This window comes from Ictidomys tridecemlineatus, chromosome 15 (assembly GCF_052094955.1).
Source record: "Ictidomys tridecemlineatus isolate mIctTri1 chromosome 15, mIctTri1.hap1, whole genome shotgun sequence".
NCBI lineage: Eukaryota > Metazoa > Chordata > Mammalia > Rodentia > Sciuridae > Ictidomys > Ictidomys tridecemlineatus.
The window spans coordinates 36033533-36051478 of NC_135491.1; the positions used below are offsets into that span (position 1 = coordinate 36033533).

General features: G+C 58.6%; 1 protein-coding gene across 16 annotated transcripts in view; it reads right to left on the reverse strand.

Annotated features, from left to right (window-relative positions):
• Kifc3 (kinesin family member C3) overlaps window positions 1-17946 on the reverse strand; it is a 74042-nt gene that overhangs the window by 4657 nt on the left and 51439 nt on the right. For 12 of the 16 annotated variants that reach the window (XM_078032397.1, XM_021721491.3, XM_078032393.1 and 9 more), the window contains 10 exons: window positions 16101-16282; window positions 6445-6510; window positions 5856-5999; window positions 5541-5780; window positions 4881-5054; window positions 4299-4446; window positions 4089-4219; window positions 2763-2874; window positions 1522-1703; window positions 656-760 (listed from right to left, as the gene is read on the reverse strand). In XM_078032397.1, coding sequence (XP_077888523.1) covers window positions 656-760; window positions 1522-1703; window positions 2763-2874; window positions 4089-4219; window positions 4299-4446; window positions 4881-5054; window positions 5541-5780; window positions 5856-5999; window positions 6445-6510; window positions 16101-16282 — 1484 coding nt within the window. The remainder of the gene's footprint in view (window positions 1-655; window positions 761-1521; window positions 1704-2762; window positions 2875-4088; window positions 4220-4298; window positions 4447-4880; window positions 5055-5540; window positions 5781-5855; window positions 6000-6444; window positions 6511-16100; window positions 16283-17946) is intronic. The other 4 variants (XM_021721494.3, XM_078032394.1, XM_078032392.1 and 1 more) reach the window with 3 other exon arrangements.

Below are 17946 nucleotides of genomic sequence, written 5' to 3' on the forward strand. Positions count from 1 at the left end.
GGAGACAAAGCCCTGCCCTGACAGCTGGGTTTAGCCAGGCGCCGAGGTGCGCACCTGTCATCCCAGCAGCTCAAGAGGCTGAGGCAGGAGGATCACAGTTCAAAGCCAGCCTCAGCAACTCAGTGAGGCCCTAAGCAACTCAGCAAGACCCCGTCTCTAAATAAAATATTTTTAAAAGAGCCGGGGAGGTGGTTCAGTGGTTAAGCACTCCGGGGTTCAATTCCAGTACCCCCCAAAAAAACTGGGTTCCTACCAACAGCCATCACGTGGCCAGCCTCTCCCAATGCCCTGGGATGCCTGTGAGGCCCCCACCCCCTGCATCCCACCACCCTGGTGCAGCTCGAGGCAGCCATGAAGGAGGGGAGGCTCTGCAAAGTGTGTGGGGAGAGAAGGCTGCGTCCCGAGGGGCACTGCGGGGGCCTGTGCTGGACGAGACCCTCTGACGGTTTGCTGCCCTGCATGCTGTCCCCACCGCCTGTCCTGCTGGGACACTGCAGTGCTCTGGGGCAGGAAGCCCCTCTTCAGGCCAGGAGCTGACTGAAGTCTGACAGCCTCTGTCCCAGGGTGGGTGCAAGGGCCAAAGGAGGTGAAGCAGGCTCTGCGCCACACCCTGGGGGTGACGAGGGAGCCCCAGCAGCAAAAAGGGTGCACCCACCTCCATGGTGTAGGTCTTGCCAGCGCCCGTCTGGCCGTAGGCGAAGATGCAGACGTTGAAGCCGTCGATGCAGGAGGTGATCAGGGCCTGCACCTCCTGGAACACCTGGAGGGATGCGGGGGCAGAGAGAAGGCTTCCAGCGCCCTGCGAACAGGGGCCCAGTCCAGCCACCTCCCCTGCCCAGGGCCCCTTCAAAGTGACAGAACTGCGGCAGCCAGCTCCTTCTTCGGGACTCCTGAGTAGTGAGTCGCCACATCATCAGTGGGCACACACTGCCCACAGGGGCCCAAGAAGGGCTGAAGACAGGCAGCACAGGCCTGTACCCCCTCTGGCCTGGCACCCCTCTGGCCTGGCCTTCCTGCCAGGGGACAGGATGGAGTAAAGGAGGGCCAGCTGTGGGGACAGGAGGGCACAGGACAGGCAGCCCTGGCAGGTTAGCTGGGTGGAGGTGCCAGAAGAACGAAGCTGAGACATGAGGTCCTCACACCGCTGAAGGCTGGGCACTGAGTCCTGAGCCACCATACCCCTGCCTGGAGGCCCCGGGCATGCAGATGGGGGCCGCGGTCAGTAGGTGAGGCCATGGTCAGTGGGTGGGAAGGCTCGCCTGGTTCTCCCCATTCCTGAGGGAGGCTTCTTTTGGCCATGCTGGGAATCATCCCTGGGCCCAGCCCCCCTAGGCAAGTGCCCTACCACTGAGCTGCACCCCCCAGTCCTCTGAGGCCCCTGCTCTTGGCTTTCCACACCCTTTTCTCCCAGAGGGAAGGTGAGAGGAACCCTAGGGTCCCACTTGTCAATCCCACCCCCACTGTTTGGTCTATTCTGTCCCCCTTTTCCCTGCAGATGCTGTCCCCCAGGGCCACACTCACATCTTGCTGTGAGGCCCACGGGGAGAAGACCTTGTCCAACTCGAAGGACACAGGCTTGCCCTTATGCAGCAGGTGGATGACGGAGTCATCATCGGGATCAAAGGTCACAGCATTGGTGGCCTCAGGTCCTTCCCCGTCCTCTTTCGTGACTGGTCGGACACGAGCAATGACCCGGATGTTTCCTGGGGTGGTTTGGGTTGGAGAGATGAGCCCAGGCGGGGTTAGGACCAGGCAGACCAGGGGCCCAGTGTCACAGCCCCCAGGACAAGGTGGCCCACAGCTGTCATCAGTCACTCACAATATAGTATGGGTTCACTTAGTTCATTTTCCTCCTGGGCAGACCACTCAAGGGTGGGGGTCTTGCCTTGAACAGGGAGCAAGGTCAGCCATGGGGCTCAAGACTGCACCCATCTCGGGGAGACCTCCTGTCTGGATTCCACCTACACCATGAGGAGCTGGGGCCCTATGAGCCCAGGGACTTGTCCTATCAATCTAAAAGGTCACCGTGAAAACCAGGACAAGGCTTGGGCGCCCGACAGGCCAATAGGACCAGAGAGACAGTGGACAACTGGCATGGTAATCTATCAGGCACATCCCCTTGGTGGGATCTCTGTGCCTGCAATGAAGACGAAGTGTCCCCTTGTGGCCAGCTTGGCCCTGCCTTCCCTCCCTCTCCGACTCACAGCCAGATCAGCTCTGGCGCTGCCTCCTCGGGCAGCCCCCTGCACCGTGGGGCCCTGCACCTGGCCACGGGGCAGGGTTAGGGTTTCCCCATGACTTCTCATCACTGTCCACTCCCCGGCTAAAGTGAGCACAGTGGGTGTGAGCACAGTGGGTGCGGGCACAGCGTCTGGGCCACAGCCGAACCCCCTGTGTGTGGAACAGCGCCAGCCCAGAGCAGGTCCTCCCTGGAGCACGTGCAGGCAAGAGTAACATTCTCAGCTTGACCAGGCCCCAGGACAGAACAAGTGGCACTCCAGCCACCCACACCCAGCGCTGCAGCACCACATGCTCCCCTCGGCCACCAGGGCCTGGCAAGTAACCTGCCATGGCACCTGAGCTTCAGAGCTGGGCCAGTGACCGCCATGTGGCAAGTCCCCCGGCTTCTCTGTGCCTCCATTCCTTATCTACAGAGAGAAGATTTCAGTGGCTCTTGAGGACAGGGCACAGCTTGGAGGGTGGCCGCTGAGCCAGTTCGGGGACCGTATGCGGGGACGCCAGCCCACGTGCCCGGGAGTCACCTTTCAGCCGCACCAGCTCGTTGTGGCACTTCTTGCGCAGCTGCAGCTCCCGGCGGTACTTGCGCAGCAGCTCCTGGTTGTTGGTGTTGACCTCCTCGATGGCCTGGCCGATCTGGAGGGACACGCACCATTGAGGGGGCTGACTCCATTAGCCTTGCCCCACTAACGGCTCAGCCCAGCTGGAGCCGAGTGCTGCCCTGGACTGGGCTTGACACATGTCCGATTTCCCATGACCCCTCGGAGAGGTACTGCCAGCATCCCATGTCATGGGCCCCCAAGGCTAAGCCAATAGCTCAAGGTTACCCTGGGGACAAGCAAAGAGCGGAAGTCGCCTCCCTCCACAGCACTAGCACTACTAGAGTCAGCTAGGCTCAAGTTCCAGCTCCACCCAAGTAGCGGGGGGCCTGAGGCAACTGGACCAAGGCCTTTGAGTCTCACTCTTCTCATCTGTAAAGTGGGGGTAACACGTGGAACCCGGAAATCTGCAGGAGCTGATAGGGAAAGATCGCCATGGTATATAAAGCCACATGTCCAGTACATCCCCTGTCCAGTAATGTCCCCCATCAGGTAAAGGGAGTACATATGCTGACCATGTACCTGTTCATGATGCTCAGAACATCCGGGGGAAGGGCAGGGAGACAGGTGGCCCCCGGCAAGGGGATGCAGTGGCCAAGAGCCCCTTCCTTTCCACGCCCCTCTGCAGGGCTTGGCTGTTCACCATGTCCATGTGTTCAAAACTTTGGGGGTGGGGGCTACTGAGGATTGAACTCAGGGGCACTCGAACACTGGGCCACATCCCCAGCCCTATTTTGTATTTTATTTAGAGACAGGGTCTCACTGAGTTGCTTAGCACCTTGCCATTGCTGAGGCTGGCTTTGAACTTGCGATCAGCCTCCCGAGTGGCTGAGATTACAGGCATGCACCATCACGCCCAGCTACAGAATTTTTTTTTAAAGGAGAACTATTTTCTATGTATGGACTCTGGAAAGAGCTGTTGTACAAATTCAAGGATCCAAAGGCCACGAGAGGCCCAGCATGGGGCTGAGATCGTGGCTCACTTGCCTAGCTCTCTGGGTTCAATCCTCAGCACTGCAGAAAATAAAGGCATTGTGTAAAAGAAAAAAAAGGCCCAGCCTGCAGGTGGCCCTATTCCCATAGTGCACAAGTACAGCAGTAGAGAACTGCCTCGGGGGTTGGCTCGGTGGCAGAGCGCTTGTCTGTGTGTGCAAAGCCCTGGGTTCAGCCACCAAAACCACACGCAAAATTAAACATAGCAGATAAAGGAACATGTGCAGCACATCTGCCCAGATTCCAGGCCTCGCTCACCTCAGCCTTGACACTCCTGAGGGCCTCCTGCAGCAGCAGGGGGAAGCCACGCACCTGCCGCTTGAGCCCGTTGTAGTCGTTGGTGAGGGTCCTCAGCGCCGGCTGCAGTGTCAGCAGGTTGGTGCGGACACCTATGGGGACATGAGAGGTATGAGGCTGACGGTATGAGGCCAAGGCGTGGGATGGATGGGGCCCAGGGAGCAGGCTCACCTGCCAGGTTCTCGTGCACGGCCTTCATCTCCACCTGGGCTCTGGCAAAGGCCTCCTCGATGGCCCGGTTCTTGTCCTCCTCCAGGGACTGCATCTCCTCCAGCATCTGCCCGTGTGCCCGCTCCAGCTCCGACTCATACATGGCGATCTGGCAACCAGGCCAAGAAGGCTCAGTGGTCACGAATGGGGGAGGCAGGTACCAGGAAAGAAGCCACGCTCCAAGCAGTGAACCCCACTCCCAGGGAGGGATAGCATGGCTGCCTCTCTCCTCCACACAGGGCTGTGAGCTCCATGCACTACCACCTCCTGCATCAGCCCCTGCACCAACCTGGTCCAGGCACAGCACAGGTGCTGGGCTGGGCTGCAGTAAAGACAGGCTGTGATATGATGCTGGGTCCCCACTGTTGCAGGAGGGTCTTTGACCAGATCATGTTACAGACGAAAAAACAGAGAACTTGCCCTTGGCCACTTGGCCATCAAAGAAATGAGGGACTGGACCCCCCAGTCTCTGGGAGCCTCCAATACTTAACCCCTCCACTGTACAGAGGGCCTGGCCCAGCATGCACCCCATGGCCCACACACCTGCGCCCGGAGCTGCACGGTCAGCTGATGTGAGCTCTGCAGCTGCTGCTCCATCTCTTTCAGCACCTGCCGCTGCATGGCCACCTGCTCCTGTAGGTGCTGGTTCCGGGCCTGGGACTCACTGAGGGCCTGCTTGGTCTTGGGTGACTCCACCTCCACTGTCTTGATGACATACTGCAAGGTGAGGGGAGGATGGGCACATGGAGGCGTGTGGGTACCTGAGACACAGCTGGCCACTGGGGAGCCTCAGGGATGTCTCTTCAAGACTCCCCACAGAAATGACAGGAGCTGCAAGGTCCCAGTTTTGCAGACTGCTGCTAATCTGGCTTCGTGGAATCTTCTCGTCTCAACAAATCCTGCACAGTGACCTGGCCGCAGCCCAGCCTGGCCCGGAGCACTCGGGAAGGTGCAGAATCGAGAAGCTACACTTTATCTGGGCCTGGCATACAGGGGGCACCTCTGCCACTGCTTGCTGGCTACCTAACTGGGCCTGGCCCTGATTCGCAGAGGGAAGGGACCAGAGAGCACCGAGTGGAGGATGCCTCTGGTGACTCGCACCTGTTCCCCAGGACCCGCTGATCCTGCATGCCAGCCCAGCCCTGGTGCCACGAGCCCAAGCTTGTACAGGGTACTGCTCCTGGCTGCCCGCTGGTGGCTCACCTTGACCGGCGGGGACTGGGCCCGCAGGCTGGCAATCGTCTCGTGACTGTCACGCAGGCGCCGGCTCAGCCGCTCCTCCTCCTGGGCCTTCTCGGCCAGGCAGTCCTTGAGCCTGAGCTCCACCTCGGCCAGCCGGTCCGTCTTCTGCTGCACCTCCAAGTTCAGCTCCGACAGCATGCCTTTGTTCTCCGCCACCTCCAGCTGCAGCTGGGAGAGCTTGTCACGGAGCTGGGTGCTCTCCTGCGGGGGTCAGGGGCACTCTGAGCACTGGGTTCCCCGTGGGGAGCTGAGCCTGGCCCCGGGCGAGCGCCTCACCTGGCTGTGCTCGCAGCCCGGGCAGGGTCCCGCTGGCTGGGCCCGCCACTCCTGCAGCTCCGACTCGCAGCGCCGCAGCTCCTGCCTCAGCCGCTCATTCTCCACCATCAGCCGGTCCCGGTGCTTCTCCAGGTCGGTGCCTCCCTGCGGAGAGCCAGGGCCCAGGGGGGGCATGTGGCATGGACAGGTGGCACAGCAAGAAGGGCAGACCGAAGGCGTGCAAGGGCAGGGAGAGGGAGAGAGGCGAGGAGCGACGGAGGAGGGAGAAAAGGGACAGGGACGAGAGCAGGCGCCCAGAGAGCCCTGGAGACAGCGGGAGGAGAGGGGTGAGCAGGGCCCCGCTGCCCCGCCCCTCCGCCTACTTTCCTGAGTGTGAAAGTAACAAGAAGTCACATTTATGCACAGAGTTCACACTCCTGTTTTACGTCAGCCAAGAAGAACCAGCCCCCTCCGCTCAGGAGCCACACAAGGGCCACCAGCTATGGCAGTAGTCTCTGGGTGGGACATGAGGGCTGGGTGACAGGGCCGCACCCCTGGGGGACGGCAGGGGTGCACAGGACAGCCCCCGGGTGGCCCTGCAGAGCCTCACCAGCTCCGAGCGCAGTCGGCTCACTTCCTGAGCCTGGCTGATGAGCTTCTCCTTCAGATTTTCCACCTGCGGGCACAGAACCAGGGGCCTCACCTCAGCCCGCCCGTCCTCTCTCCTGTGCACCAGTTCAAGGACCGACCAGGCTTCTCCCAGCCCCTCCCGAGCCACAGCCTCAGGCCAGGCCTGTGACTCCAAGTAGGAGGAAGCTGGCCTGCGCCACAGCCTTCGGCGCCTGTCACCGCAGGGCCAGGCCAGCCCAGGCGCCTCAGGGAGGTCTGAAGTGCAGCCGAGGGGCAGGGAGGCCCTAAGCAACTCAGCAAGACCCTGTCTTTAAATAAAGTAGAAAAGAGCTCCCCAGCTCTTTGTGGCTCAGTGGTTAAGAGAGCCCTGGAGACAGCACGGAGGAGAGGGTGAGCAGTGGTTAAGTGCCTGGGTCCAATCCTGGTACCAAAATGAAAAGGCTGAGGCACAGAGGCGTCACTCGCTGGGCCGGGCCCGCCCCAGAAGCAGCTCTGAGACAGACACGGGATCCCTGCTTGGCACAGACCCCTGTACTCATGTCTGCAATTTTAAAAGGGCCCTCAAATCATATCAAGCCCAGGCCCCGCAAGCCATGGATTCATCCCTGCCTGGTGCTCAGAATTTTCTCCTTCGAGTAGTTTCTGGCAGGTTGGCCTGTGGAGCCAGGTCTGCCCACAGCCAAAGCACGCCTGGCACCTGTGTCCGCCCCTGACCCCAATCTCCTTCGCAGGAGAGCCGTGGCTGACCAAAGCTGAGAGAGAAAGGGGGGTGTTCACCCCATCAGCAAGCAATGGCACCCAACAGTGGCTAGAGCCACAGGGGGCCAGACCCTAGAGCACAGACCCCAGGACGGTGACCCTTCCCTGTCCCCAGCTGACCCACAGGCCTCAGACACCTCAGACCCTGGGCCTGCAGCAGGAGCCTCCCACCCCCAGGAGCCTCTTCTCAGGAAGTAACAGGCAGAAAAGACCTCAGCACCAGCATTCACCAGAGTGTATTTGGGTTCTCTTCCAGAACATTCTGTAATTGACCACGTCTCACCTGGGAAAAGGCTCAGTGAGAGTCAGGCTTACTCTGGTGGTTCAGGAGGTTTACATAAGCTGGCCACAAAAACACTGGGTTTCAATGACTAAATGACAGGTGACAATGTCCATCACCTACAGGAGCCAGCCCGGTAAGGCGGGTGAGGGGCTGTGTGGGATCAGATGCCCAAGAGCCACCCAAGGAGGCAGCCACATGTGCTCCCCATGTCCCTCAACCAGGGGGACACACTCCCTTTTCTCTCAAGGGAGGCTGACATTGGATTTGGGGGTGTGCAGAGCTGCTCCATTTTATACTGTTGTTCATCAAGCCTGTGGGCAGCCCTTGACCTTGGACATCACTGCCTCCTGGGGCCGGAGTCAGCTGGGCCTCTGCTTCCAGGTGGCTCTGGGAGGAATGGGCCAGGAGATCTGCCCCTTCTTCAAAAAAAGCCCTGCTGGCTCCTGGGTGGGAGGGGTGTCCTCAGACACAAGACCCAGCTGGGGGTGGACGATCCTACCAGCCTGCCCATGGCCACCTGGGGGACATGCAGGTGACCTGAGGGCCAAATCTGTCACGCTGTCACCACCTCCAGCATGGTCCTACCTAGCGATGTGCTGGGTCATGGGCCAGGCAGGGAGGCAAAGCTGGCGCCACCTCTGCCCGCCCCCAGTGTCCCCTTTCTGGGGCTGGGAGCCTGGAATGTGGAGGGGCTCAGATCCCAGAAGGGGTCGAGGGGCAGGTCACATGAGGCAGCTTTTCTATCCTAAGTGATGCACGGGGAATAGCCTGATGGCCGCCATCGGGGCAGCGCTGGGTAAATGACAGCGTCTGCGTCTCAGTGCACAGCGCCGCTGGCCGGGATTCTGTTCTAGAGTTTGTGTGAAGTTTGAAGAGTTCTCAGTCCCGCCTCTCGGCTGCCTCCTGCCTGCTGCCCACACAAGCCCAGAGAGGACCTGGAGTCTCTGACCAAGGGGTGGTTTTGTCTTGTTCATCACCCTGCTGCGGATGGAAGCCAGGGCTTCACACGGCGACCACGAAGCCCCCTCCCGGCCCCTTTCTCAACTCCCTCTCCCCCCACACCCCCCCAGTTCTGCCCAACGCAGCTGTCAACATGAAAAGCCCAAGCAAGATTCCAAGGTGGGAGGGGTCTCGGGCTGAAGAGCTATAGCCGACCACCCCTGATGCTTCTCAGCATTAGACACTGCGGAACGTCTCAAGTGTGTTCCCTGGACTCCCCTCACCCTGGACTAGGTCCTGGGTCTACGTCCAGCTTATGCAAAGGTCCAGGCACCCCCCCCCCCGCCACTCCCCTCCCCAGGGCTGTGCTCTGACCTCAACCATCTCGAAGCCTGCACTCGGGCCCGCTGATGCCTTGAAAGAGGGTTTTGCAGGTGGGCTGGGTGACAGGTGCCCCTCCCGGCCTGCCCCTCATGCTGGGCCTTTCTGGCATCACAATGGGGCCTGGGTGCTCCTGGCTCTGGAATCAGCCAGGAGCATCCAGGAGGTGGGGCTGTGATGGGGGGGCTGGCCCTTAACAGGGGAGGAGGGTTGGTTTGGTCAGAGATGTCAGATGCTAAGTCACCTCCTGGGACAAATAGCCTGCGGTAGAGCAGGTGGACTGACCCCTTCAGGCACCCTGGCCAAGGTGACTCAGCCTGCTCAGGCCCAAGCAACTAAATGACTCCATGGCCCCTGCAGGCCAGCTCCATCAGGGGCTGAGAAACAAGAACACCAGCCCAGGAGGGGGACCCTGGCCCTCCACGCCAAGGGCTCGCTCCAGGAGGGCTGGGGGCAAGACCAACCTCCTCCTGGACTTGAAGGCACAGCGGGCAAGTCTCACAGGGTTAGGGAAAGTGAACAAGAAGTCAGAGGCAGGCAGGGCACCCAGAGGACCAGACAGGAGACAGGGCTGGGAGCAGTGGGGCATGGAGGGGGGAGCCAGCGATGGCCGCCCGTGGCGGTCAGCCTAAGAGGGGAGGGCCACGCCCTGTGTGGGGCCAACCTAAGTAGCTGCTCAATAAATACTGACAGTGACATCAAGAGGCATTGTGCACACGCCTGAGCCAAAGGCCAAGTCACAGGGGAGCACAGCCTCCCAACCAGGTTGCGGAAAGTGTCCCAGGCCAGCCCAGGGGTCAACTCAGAGTTCACCAGGGCCAGCCTGGGCAGGTGTCACCCCCTTCCTGGTGGTTCCCAGCTAGAGAAGACGAGTCTCGGTGCAGGGGCCTCGGCCCTGCCCTGCTGAGGGCCCAGGAAGCCAGGCCTTCTCCTGACCTAACAGAAACCTGCATTCACACGTCATGGCAGAATGGACGGGGGCGGGGGCGCCCTGGTCTGTTTTATCAGCTGTCAGCTCCTGAGGCGGGCAGCCTGCTCAATACCTCCCTACCGCCCTCCTCTCCTTGCCTGGGCAGCGTGGTCACCTGCTATTGGCTGTGGCGGAGCTGGGAGGGCCTCAAGGGAGCAGCCTGGAGGCCCATCCAAGTCCTTTTCCCCCGGGGAATAGGAATAGCATCGAGAACAACGGATTCTCCAGCCAGACTGCCCAGGTCCTAACCCAGACCCCTCTCACATGCAGGTGACCTCAGGTGACCTTGGAGGGGCGTCTTTACTTCTCTGTTCTCTTTATTTTCCTCATCTTATGGTCGGGCTACCTCACCACAGTTGTCTTGAATATTAAATGAGAAAACATACACCATGAACCACTTACAACAGGGCCCAGCACCCCGTTACAGGTTAAGTGTACTTTATCCCAAGTGCTTAAGACCACATTTTTTAATTTCAGATTTTGGATTATTTGCATATATGTAATAAGACACCTTGAGGATGGGATCCAACTCTAAATACAAAATTCATATGCTGGGTGCAGTGGCTCATGCCTGTAATCCCAGCAGCTCGGGAGGCTGAGGCAGGAGGATGGCGAGTCCAAAGCCAGCTTCAGCCAAAGTGAGGTGCTAAGCCACTCGGTGAGACCCTGTCTCTAAATAAAATACAAAACAGGGTTGGGGATGGGGCTCAGTGGGTGATTGCCCCTGAGGTCAATACTCATACCCACCCCCTAAAAAAGTTCCTTTAATGTTTCACCCATGACTTATACATAGCCTACGGATAATTTTATACAATATTTTTAATAATTTTGCATACGGAAAATTTGTGTACACTGAGCCACCAGACTTCTGCTATGATGTTGATTCTCAAATGTTTTGGATTCAGGAGAACTTTGGATTATTTGATTCCGAATTATCAACCTATATATCTAGTATATTAGAACAAAAGGTCTGTGAAGTCAGGGATTTTTTATCTGTGGTGCCCAGTGCACATAGTAGGTGCTCAGTAAATACATGGAGGACAAATGCTGAATCCATGAGGGGCCGGGCGGAGCAGGGCCTGTGGGTGAGGCTGGTACAGTGTGTGTGAGACAAGGGGTGTGGGTTAGGAGGTGTGGAAGGGGCTCACAGCACCTCCAAAGACGGGAGCTGCCAGCCAACTACGGGCAGTGACTGCCAACTACGGGCAGTGACTGCCGTGACGGGAATGTCCACGCGGAGAGGCCACAAAATCAGTTGTGTCTCTATCACAATTCAACAAGAAGAAAATAATTGCGTTTACAACAGCATCCAAGAGAATAAAATAGCTAGGAATGAATCAAGGAGGTGAAAACTTCTACACTAGCAAACGACAAAAGTTTGCTGAGATTAAAGCAGGGCTGGGGCTGAGACTTGGCGCACAGCTTGGCATGAGCAGCGCCTGAGTGCGGTCCCCAGCCCTGAAGGGGGGAAAAAAAAAAGCAGAGATGAAAGAAGACACCAAGAAATGACATGCCATCCTGGAGACTTCCTATTGTCAAGGTTCTGATGTATCCAAAGTCATCTACAGGTTCACTGCAACCCTTGAAATTCCGACATCTTTAAACAAATAATAATAAACTCACCCTAAAATGCATAGGGAATCTCAAGGGACACAAAACAGACAAAATAATCTTGGAAAAGAACCATCAGGTGGAAGTCTCACATTTCCGACTTCAAAATGGAGAGCTGCGGTGATCAAAGCAGGGTGGCCTTGGCCATCACGTTTAAAGACAATTGGAAAGGAACAAAGGACTCAGAGTTAAGCTCTGACAAGACGCCAAGACCATTCAATGGTAAAGGTCAGTCCTCTCAGCGAGTGGTGCTGGAAGCCCGCAGGCATGTCCACATGCAGAAGAATGAAGCTGGACTTTACAGACAAAAATTAACTCAAAGTGGACCAACTAAATATCACAGATAAAACTGCAACACTCTGAGAAGAAAGTTCACGGCCTGGAATTTCACAATGATTTCTTGGATCTGACCCTAGAAAGAATACAAGTCATGAAAGAAAAAACAGATAAGTTGGTCTTCAAAAAAATTTAAAACTTTGCGGGGCATGGTGGTACATGCCTGTAGTCCCAGGGACTTGGGAGGCTGAGGCAGGAGGATGGCAAGTTTGAGGCCTGCTTCCGCAACTTAGCAAGGCTTTGACTCAAAATAAAAAGTAAAAAGGGCTGAGGATGTGGCTCAGTGGTTAAATGCCCCTGGGTTCAATTCCTATACTACTAATAATAATACTAATAATAAAATAAAAATTTTGCATAACAAAGTATACTAATGGAATAAAAAGGCAATGGGAGATAAACCTGCATCATGAACTCTTACAACTCAACAAGCTGATTAAAACAGAGGCGAAGAACTAGGTTACACATTTTCTCCAAAGATGATACACAACTGGCCGAAATGCCAGGAGAAGATGCTAGCATCACTAAGCACTAGGGATGCACAAATCAGAACTACAGTGAGATGCCACTTCACAGCACTGGTATATAGATACAGCCTGCACGCCTGTAATCCCAGGGTTCCAGAGGCTGAGCAGGAGGATCAGAGTTTGCAGCCAGCCTCAGCAACTTATGAAGGCCCTAAGCAACCCAGTGAGACCCTGTCTCTAAATAAAATATAAAAAGGCTGGGGATGTGGCTCAGTGATTAGGTACCTCTGGGTTCAATCTCCAGTACCAAAAAAAATTATAAATTGTAACAAAAATAAGTGTTGGTGAGCCTGTGGGGGGGGTGGGCAGAACCCTTGTGTGTGGCTAGGAGGAAGGTCAGATGGTACAGCCGCTATGGAACCCAGTAGGGCAGTGCCTCAGAAAATTTAGCAATGCAATTACCATCTGATCCAGTAATTCCAATCCTGAGTCTATTCCCAAAGGAATTGAGGCAGGGACCTGAGGAAGTTTGCACACCCACATTCACAGCAGCATTATTCACAATCGCCAGAAGGTACAGCACCCCACCGATGAGTTCAAGGGTGAACGACATGAACAAGCAATGTCGTGTGCTTACACAAGGAATAGTCTTCCGCCTGTAAAAGGACAATCTGGCCCCCATGCGACAGGAGGAGTCCTGAGGACATGATGCCAAGTGGGGGGAGCCAGTCACCGCTGGGACCCCACTCAGGAGGCACCGAGTGACCTCCAGGCAGAATGAGGGACCTGATGGCTGCCGTGGATGTGGACGCTCTGCACTTCAACATGGTCACGGCAGCAGTTTTTACCCTACGTGCGCTCGACTGCGAGTTTTGAAAAATGGTTAAAATTGGGTTTTTTGTTTGTTTGTTTTTTGGTAGTAGGAGTCAAACTCAGGGGCACTTGACCACTGAGCCCCACCCCAACCCTATTTTGTATTTGGTTTAGAGACAGGGCCTCACTGAGTGGCTTAGCGCTCACCATTGCTGAGGCTGGCTTTGGACTCGCCATCCTCCTGCCTCAGCCTCCCCAGCTGCTGGGATTACAGGCGTGCGCCACTGTACCTGGCTTAAAATGGGTTTTTAAAAACAGGACAAACAGGACACAGTGGCGACCCAGCGCTGGTCTCCTGGTCTGCAAACCCTGAGGACGTCCTGGATGGCTCTGCCTCAGGGTGCAGGGAGGAGAGGCGGGGGCGACCTGGGGAACCTGGGGGACCACGAGCCACGGCTCCAGAGACGTCCATAAGAGGACAGGAGAGCAGGAGGCCACGGGACATGGCCTGGGGCTGTGGCTGCCAACACGCAATAGGGACCTTGGGACCAGTCACCAGAGCAGGACCAGTGGCCTTTGTGACCTGGACCTTCTGGGTGCCTTGGGGACTGCAGCCCCCTGTCCCGAGTGCTCTCATTATCAGAAACACCACATGTGACAGTGACAAAGAGGCCAGACCAGCCCAGGTGCCAAGAGTGACAGTAGCAGGCACATGTGTCCCGTCATCTCCCAGTGGGGCCAGAGGCTTGGTGAGAATGTCACCTGGCCCCCTCAGTCCTGTGGTGGGTGCTGTCATCATGCCCACTGCACAGGAGGAAGAGCTGAGGTCCCCAGGGGCAGGACTGAGGTGGCCCTGTGGCTCTGTGGTGACCTGGGCTGCAGCTGGGACCTGGCTGCCTGGCAGAGTCCCCACGGTGGCCTGTAGAACACACTGAGAGTCAGCGCACAGGCAGGGGCGAGTCTGGACGAGGCCGGGGACCAGCACTGAGAACCGGGCGGCGGGTACCCCACGTGGCCTTTCCTCAGGGAAGAGCACTCAGGGACGTGGAAATGGGCGTCCGACCACAGCCAGGCCGCGGGGGACCAGACCTGGCAGGACAGGCGCCCGGGCGGCGTCACGCTCCACAGTGCGCCTGCTGGTTTCCATCCTCCCTCGCAGCTGACCCACCCAGTAACCACAGAGCCACAAGTACGAGCTCGTTCAGAGCCGGGGACAGGAAGGCTCAGGTGGCTGCCTGCGGAGGCCCAGCTGGAGTAGCACAGCCAGGACGAGGGTTCTGCTCCCAGGACTCCAAACCCAACACGCACCCCAGTGATGGTGATGGCCGTGACAGTGACGGCAACCCCAGTAACGCGCGGGGGTCACCTCACCCAGGTGCTGTGGCTACAGGCGCTTTACAGACGAGGAGGCCGAGGTTCAGAGTGGTCCTTAAGTAGCCCAAGGTCATATGGCTAATGAGCAGGGCCACACCAGGGCTTGACCCTGGCTCCAGGCCCAGGCGGGGCCTGTCTCCTGGGGTCAGACCCTCCAGAAAGCAGCCCAGAGACCTGGGGTTTCAGGGATGTCCCTGAGGAATTTCCAGAAAAGTGCTGGGAATCAGAAGCTTCACAGGTAAAGCCTGAGCAGAGACGGGGACCGTTCTGAACTGGGGCCCAAGGACACCAGAAGCCAGGGCCCTCTCCTTCCACGTGCCCGCTTCAACAGTCAGTCGGTTTTGCCAACTAAACGGAAAGAGAGTTTTTAAAAACGTGTTTCCAGTGGTACAAGGCCCCATGTTATTTTGATCCTACGAAACGTCAGAAAAGGAGAAGCATCAAAACAGTGGATTATGGCTGCCCAGGGCTCGGGGAGGGGAAGCAGGGAATGACTGTCACTGGGTCTTTTTAGGGTGATGAAAATGACTTAAATTTAGGGGTGACGGGTGCATCGTCATCCTGACATACTTACAACCACCAAACTGACCTCCTTCAAGGGGTGGATTTAATGGTCTATGAATTATGTCTCCACAAAGCTCTTAAAAATTAAAAATAAAAAAAAACTTGTTTGAAAAGTGGTGTCTAGTCAACCTAAGCCAGGGAGGGAGGTGCTGCTACTGAGTTCTTGCCTTGGGCCAGATGTGTGACCTCCGGGGTGGGCCCTGACCCAACCACAGCCCCCAGGGCAGCACTTCCAGCCTCCCTCCACCTGCTGCCACAGTCCCTTTGCACTGGCTGTTTTCTCGGTCCAGAAGGCACTTCCCTCGGCTCTGTGCCTGACCTCAGCTCCAGAACTGCCTTCTCAGGAGGCTGTTCCTGACCTCAGCATGTTGCCTCCAGGACAGAGCCTCCCAGGGCAGGGGCTTGCCTGTCCCCGAGTATCCCCTATGCCCAGCCTGGTAGGAAAGGCTCACAGAACCACGAGGAGGACAGGCAGGCATGAGTGGGCACAGGAATGCAGAGCAGGAGCCTCCTGTCACCGGGACAGACAGGCCACGACAGAAAAGCCATGAGGTGAGGGCACAAGGGGACACAGGGAGGCCACAGGGAGGCCTGCCCAACGCATAAGGGGCGGGTGGGCAGAAGAGAGAGCTCTCAAGAAGAGCCGCAAAAGATGGCCACCCGCCTAGGTGACCTGTTAGATCACAGGATAGAGGAAGAGTGTGGCCCCACCTGAGGGCAGCGCTGTCGAGAGAGAGCCCAGGCCGGGAGCCCAAGAGCCCGAGAGCCAGGCCAGGCCACTGACACCTGGGGCCGGGGACGGCGGGTGAGCCGGCAGGGCTAAGATGGCCTCGGAGACAGGTGCTGAGCCAGAAGCGGGGAGCCGAGCCCCAGGAAAGGGGCCCACATGGAAGTGGGGAAGAAGAGAGGGAAGAAGAGGGCCAGGGGTCAGTCGCTGGTCCTCCTGGACAGCACTTCCTGAAGGGGACACCTGGCCCCACGGGCGACGGGCAGGAGGAAGGCCGGGAGGGAGGCCCAGTCCTCTGGCTCTTGCACCCTGCCCTCCAGCACGCCCCGAGGCTGCTCAGAAGACCCCGTCTCCCTCCAGCGCCCTCCACGCTCGCTCCACAGTGGACCTCTGCTGTCCCTGCCTCCCCGGGTACCTGGTTCTGCAGCTGGGCGGACGTGGCTTGCTGGTCACTGTCGTGGAGGGCCAGCCTCTCCCGTAGGACCACCAGCTCCTCCTGAAGCGGGGACATGGCCTCCACCATCCTATGCACCACGGGGGCTGCGCCCGGAGACCCCGACAGGCTGGAGCACCTCCCGCTGCCAAAGAGCCGCCCACCTACAAGCAAAGTAGCAGCTCATCAGCCGGGCAGCTGGGCCCGCCTGGCCCAGGAGAGGGCCCACTGTGCCAGGGACAAAGGAGGGCAGGGGCTGGCCATCGGCGGTGGGACAGGGACGCCAGCAGGGGTGACGGGGGCAAGGGAGGCGACAGCGTTGAGGCAGCAGGGGGCCTGCAGGCTCCCAGAGGTCACTTCATTGGGAAGCTTCTGGAGATGCCCGGCCTGAACCAAGACACCGCCCCTCCGCCAGCCTGCAGGCAACCGCTGCTAGAAAGACACGGTCCCCAGGAGAAACGGCTTCCTAAACCTCAAACTCCCTCCAGAGTGTAGAAGAGAAGAGGGGCCCAGCGGGGCCCCGCGGGAAGCTGTCACCAAAGGAAGCAAGAGCGGAGTGTGCAAGGGGGTCAGCCAGGCCAGCTCCAAGGCCACCTACATGTGGGGACCACATGGGCACCAGAAAGGGACGGACACCCAGCTGGGCGGGGCTTCAGCCCGATGCCTCTTCCTCCCACAGCTTTCCACTGTCCCGTCACCAGGGACGACACAGAGACAGACAGGCAGACGGTGAAGGACAGACGTGGGTCAAGGCCTTGACCTGCTAACAGGCCTGGTGCTGGTCACAGCTCACTGGCAGGGCACCAGGAACCAGCCCTGGCGAGGCGGGCAGGGAGCGGGCACAGGGGAGACGGCGAGGCGCAGGGGATCTGCCTCCTCGAGGCCCAAACAGGGTCCTGCAAAGTGTCCAGGACTGAAGAGAAGAGGACACCTGCTGGCCAGGGAGTGGCCCTCCACCTCAACCCTGGGCGCCAGGGCTTCTGGGCTCTCCAGGGGTGAAGGAGCCCCCGGACACTATGGCGGAAGCCTCCTGTTGCCCCCTCCCCGGCAGCCTCGACCGAGTCACAGCAAGGGCCTCACTGCCCACGAGCAGCCAGTGGACTGGGCGGGGCGGGGTGGCTCCCAGCTGGGCAGAACCCTCTCAGCACTGGCACCGAGGGCCAGATGGGCGAGAGCCTGGCTCCTTCCAGAGGGCTGGGACTGGCCAGTTGGACAGTGACCCTGGCTGGACAGTGACCCTGGCTGTGTAGCCTGCATGTGACCCAGCATGCAAGTCACACAGAGCTGGCCGAGCCTCTTTGATCTGTTCTAGAGAGAGTGAGGGTGGACAGATGCTTCCAGGCCCAAACACGGGGCTGCCACGGGAGGCATGTGACCGGCGTGGCCCTCCGCCCCCCACAGCCTGCTGCGGTGGGGCAGGAACACGCTGGACTCAGGCCCCAGAGCCGGTGCTGCCGCTTGAGAGGTGTGTGGGAGGGACTCTGCAGGGTCTTCCTATGGGAGAAGGGGACAACGGGCCTGACCCAGAAGGCCACCTTGGGCAAGGAGCCTGGAGGCCTGGACGGGAAGAAGGAAGGGAGAGTCTAAGGGAGGCCCGAGGACGGGTAAGAGGGAGGACTGGATAGATCAAAGGGGCCCCGGGCAGAGCAGGCCTGCTCCCGAGGCTGGACGCCGACTTGGAAGGTCAGTTTTTTAAGTGCTGTCATCACAGAGCTTGGGGATTGTGCGCCCAGCCCTGGCCACCTGCCAAAAGCCACTCCTAACGCTCAGCTGGACCTGGCCTTCCTCTCATCAGCGCCGCTCTGCCCGGGGAGGAAAGCCCACCTAA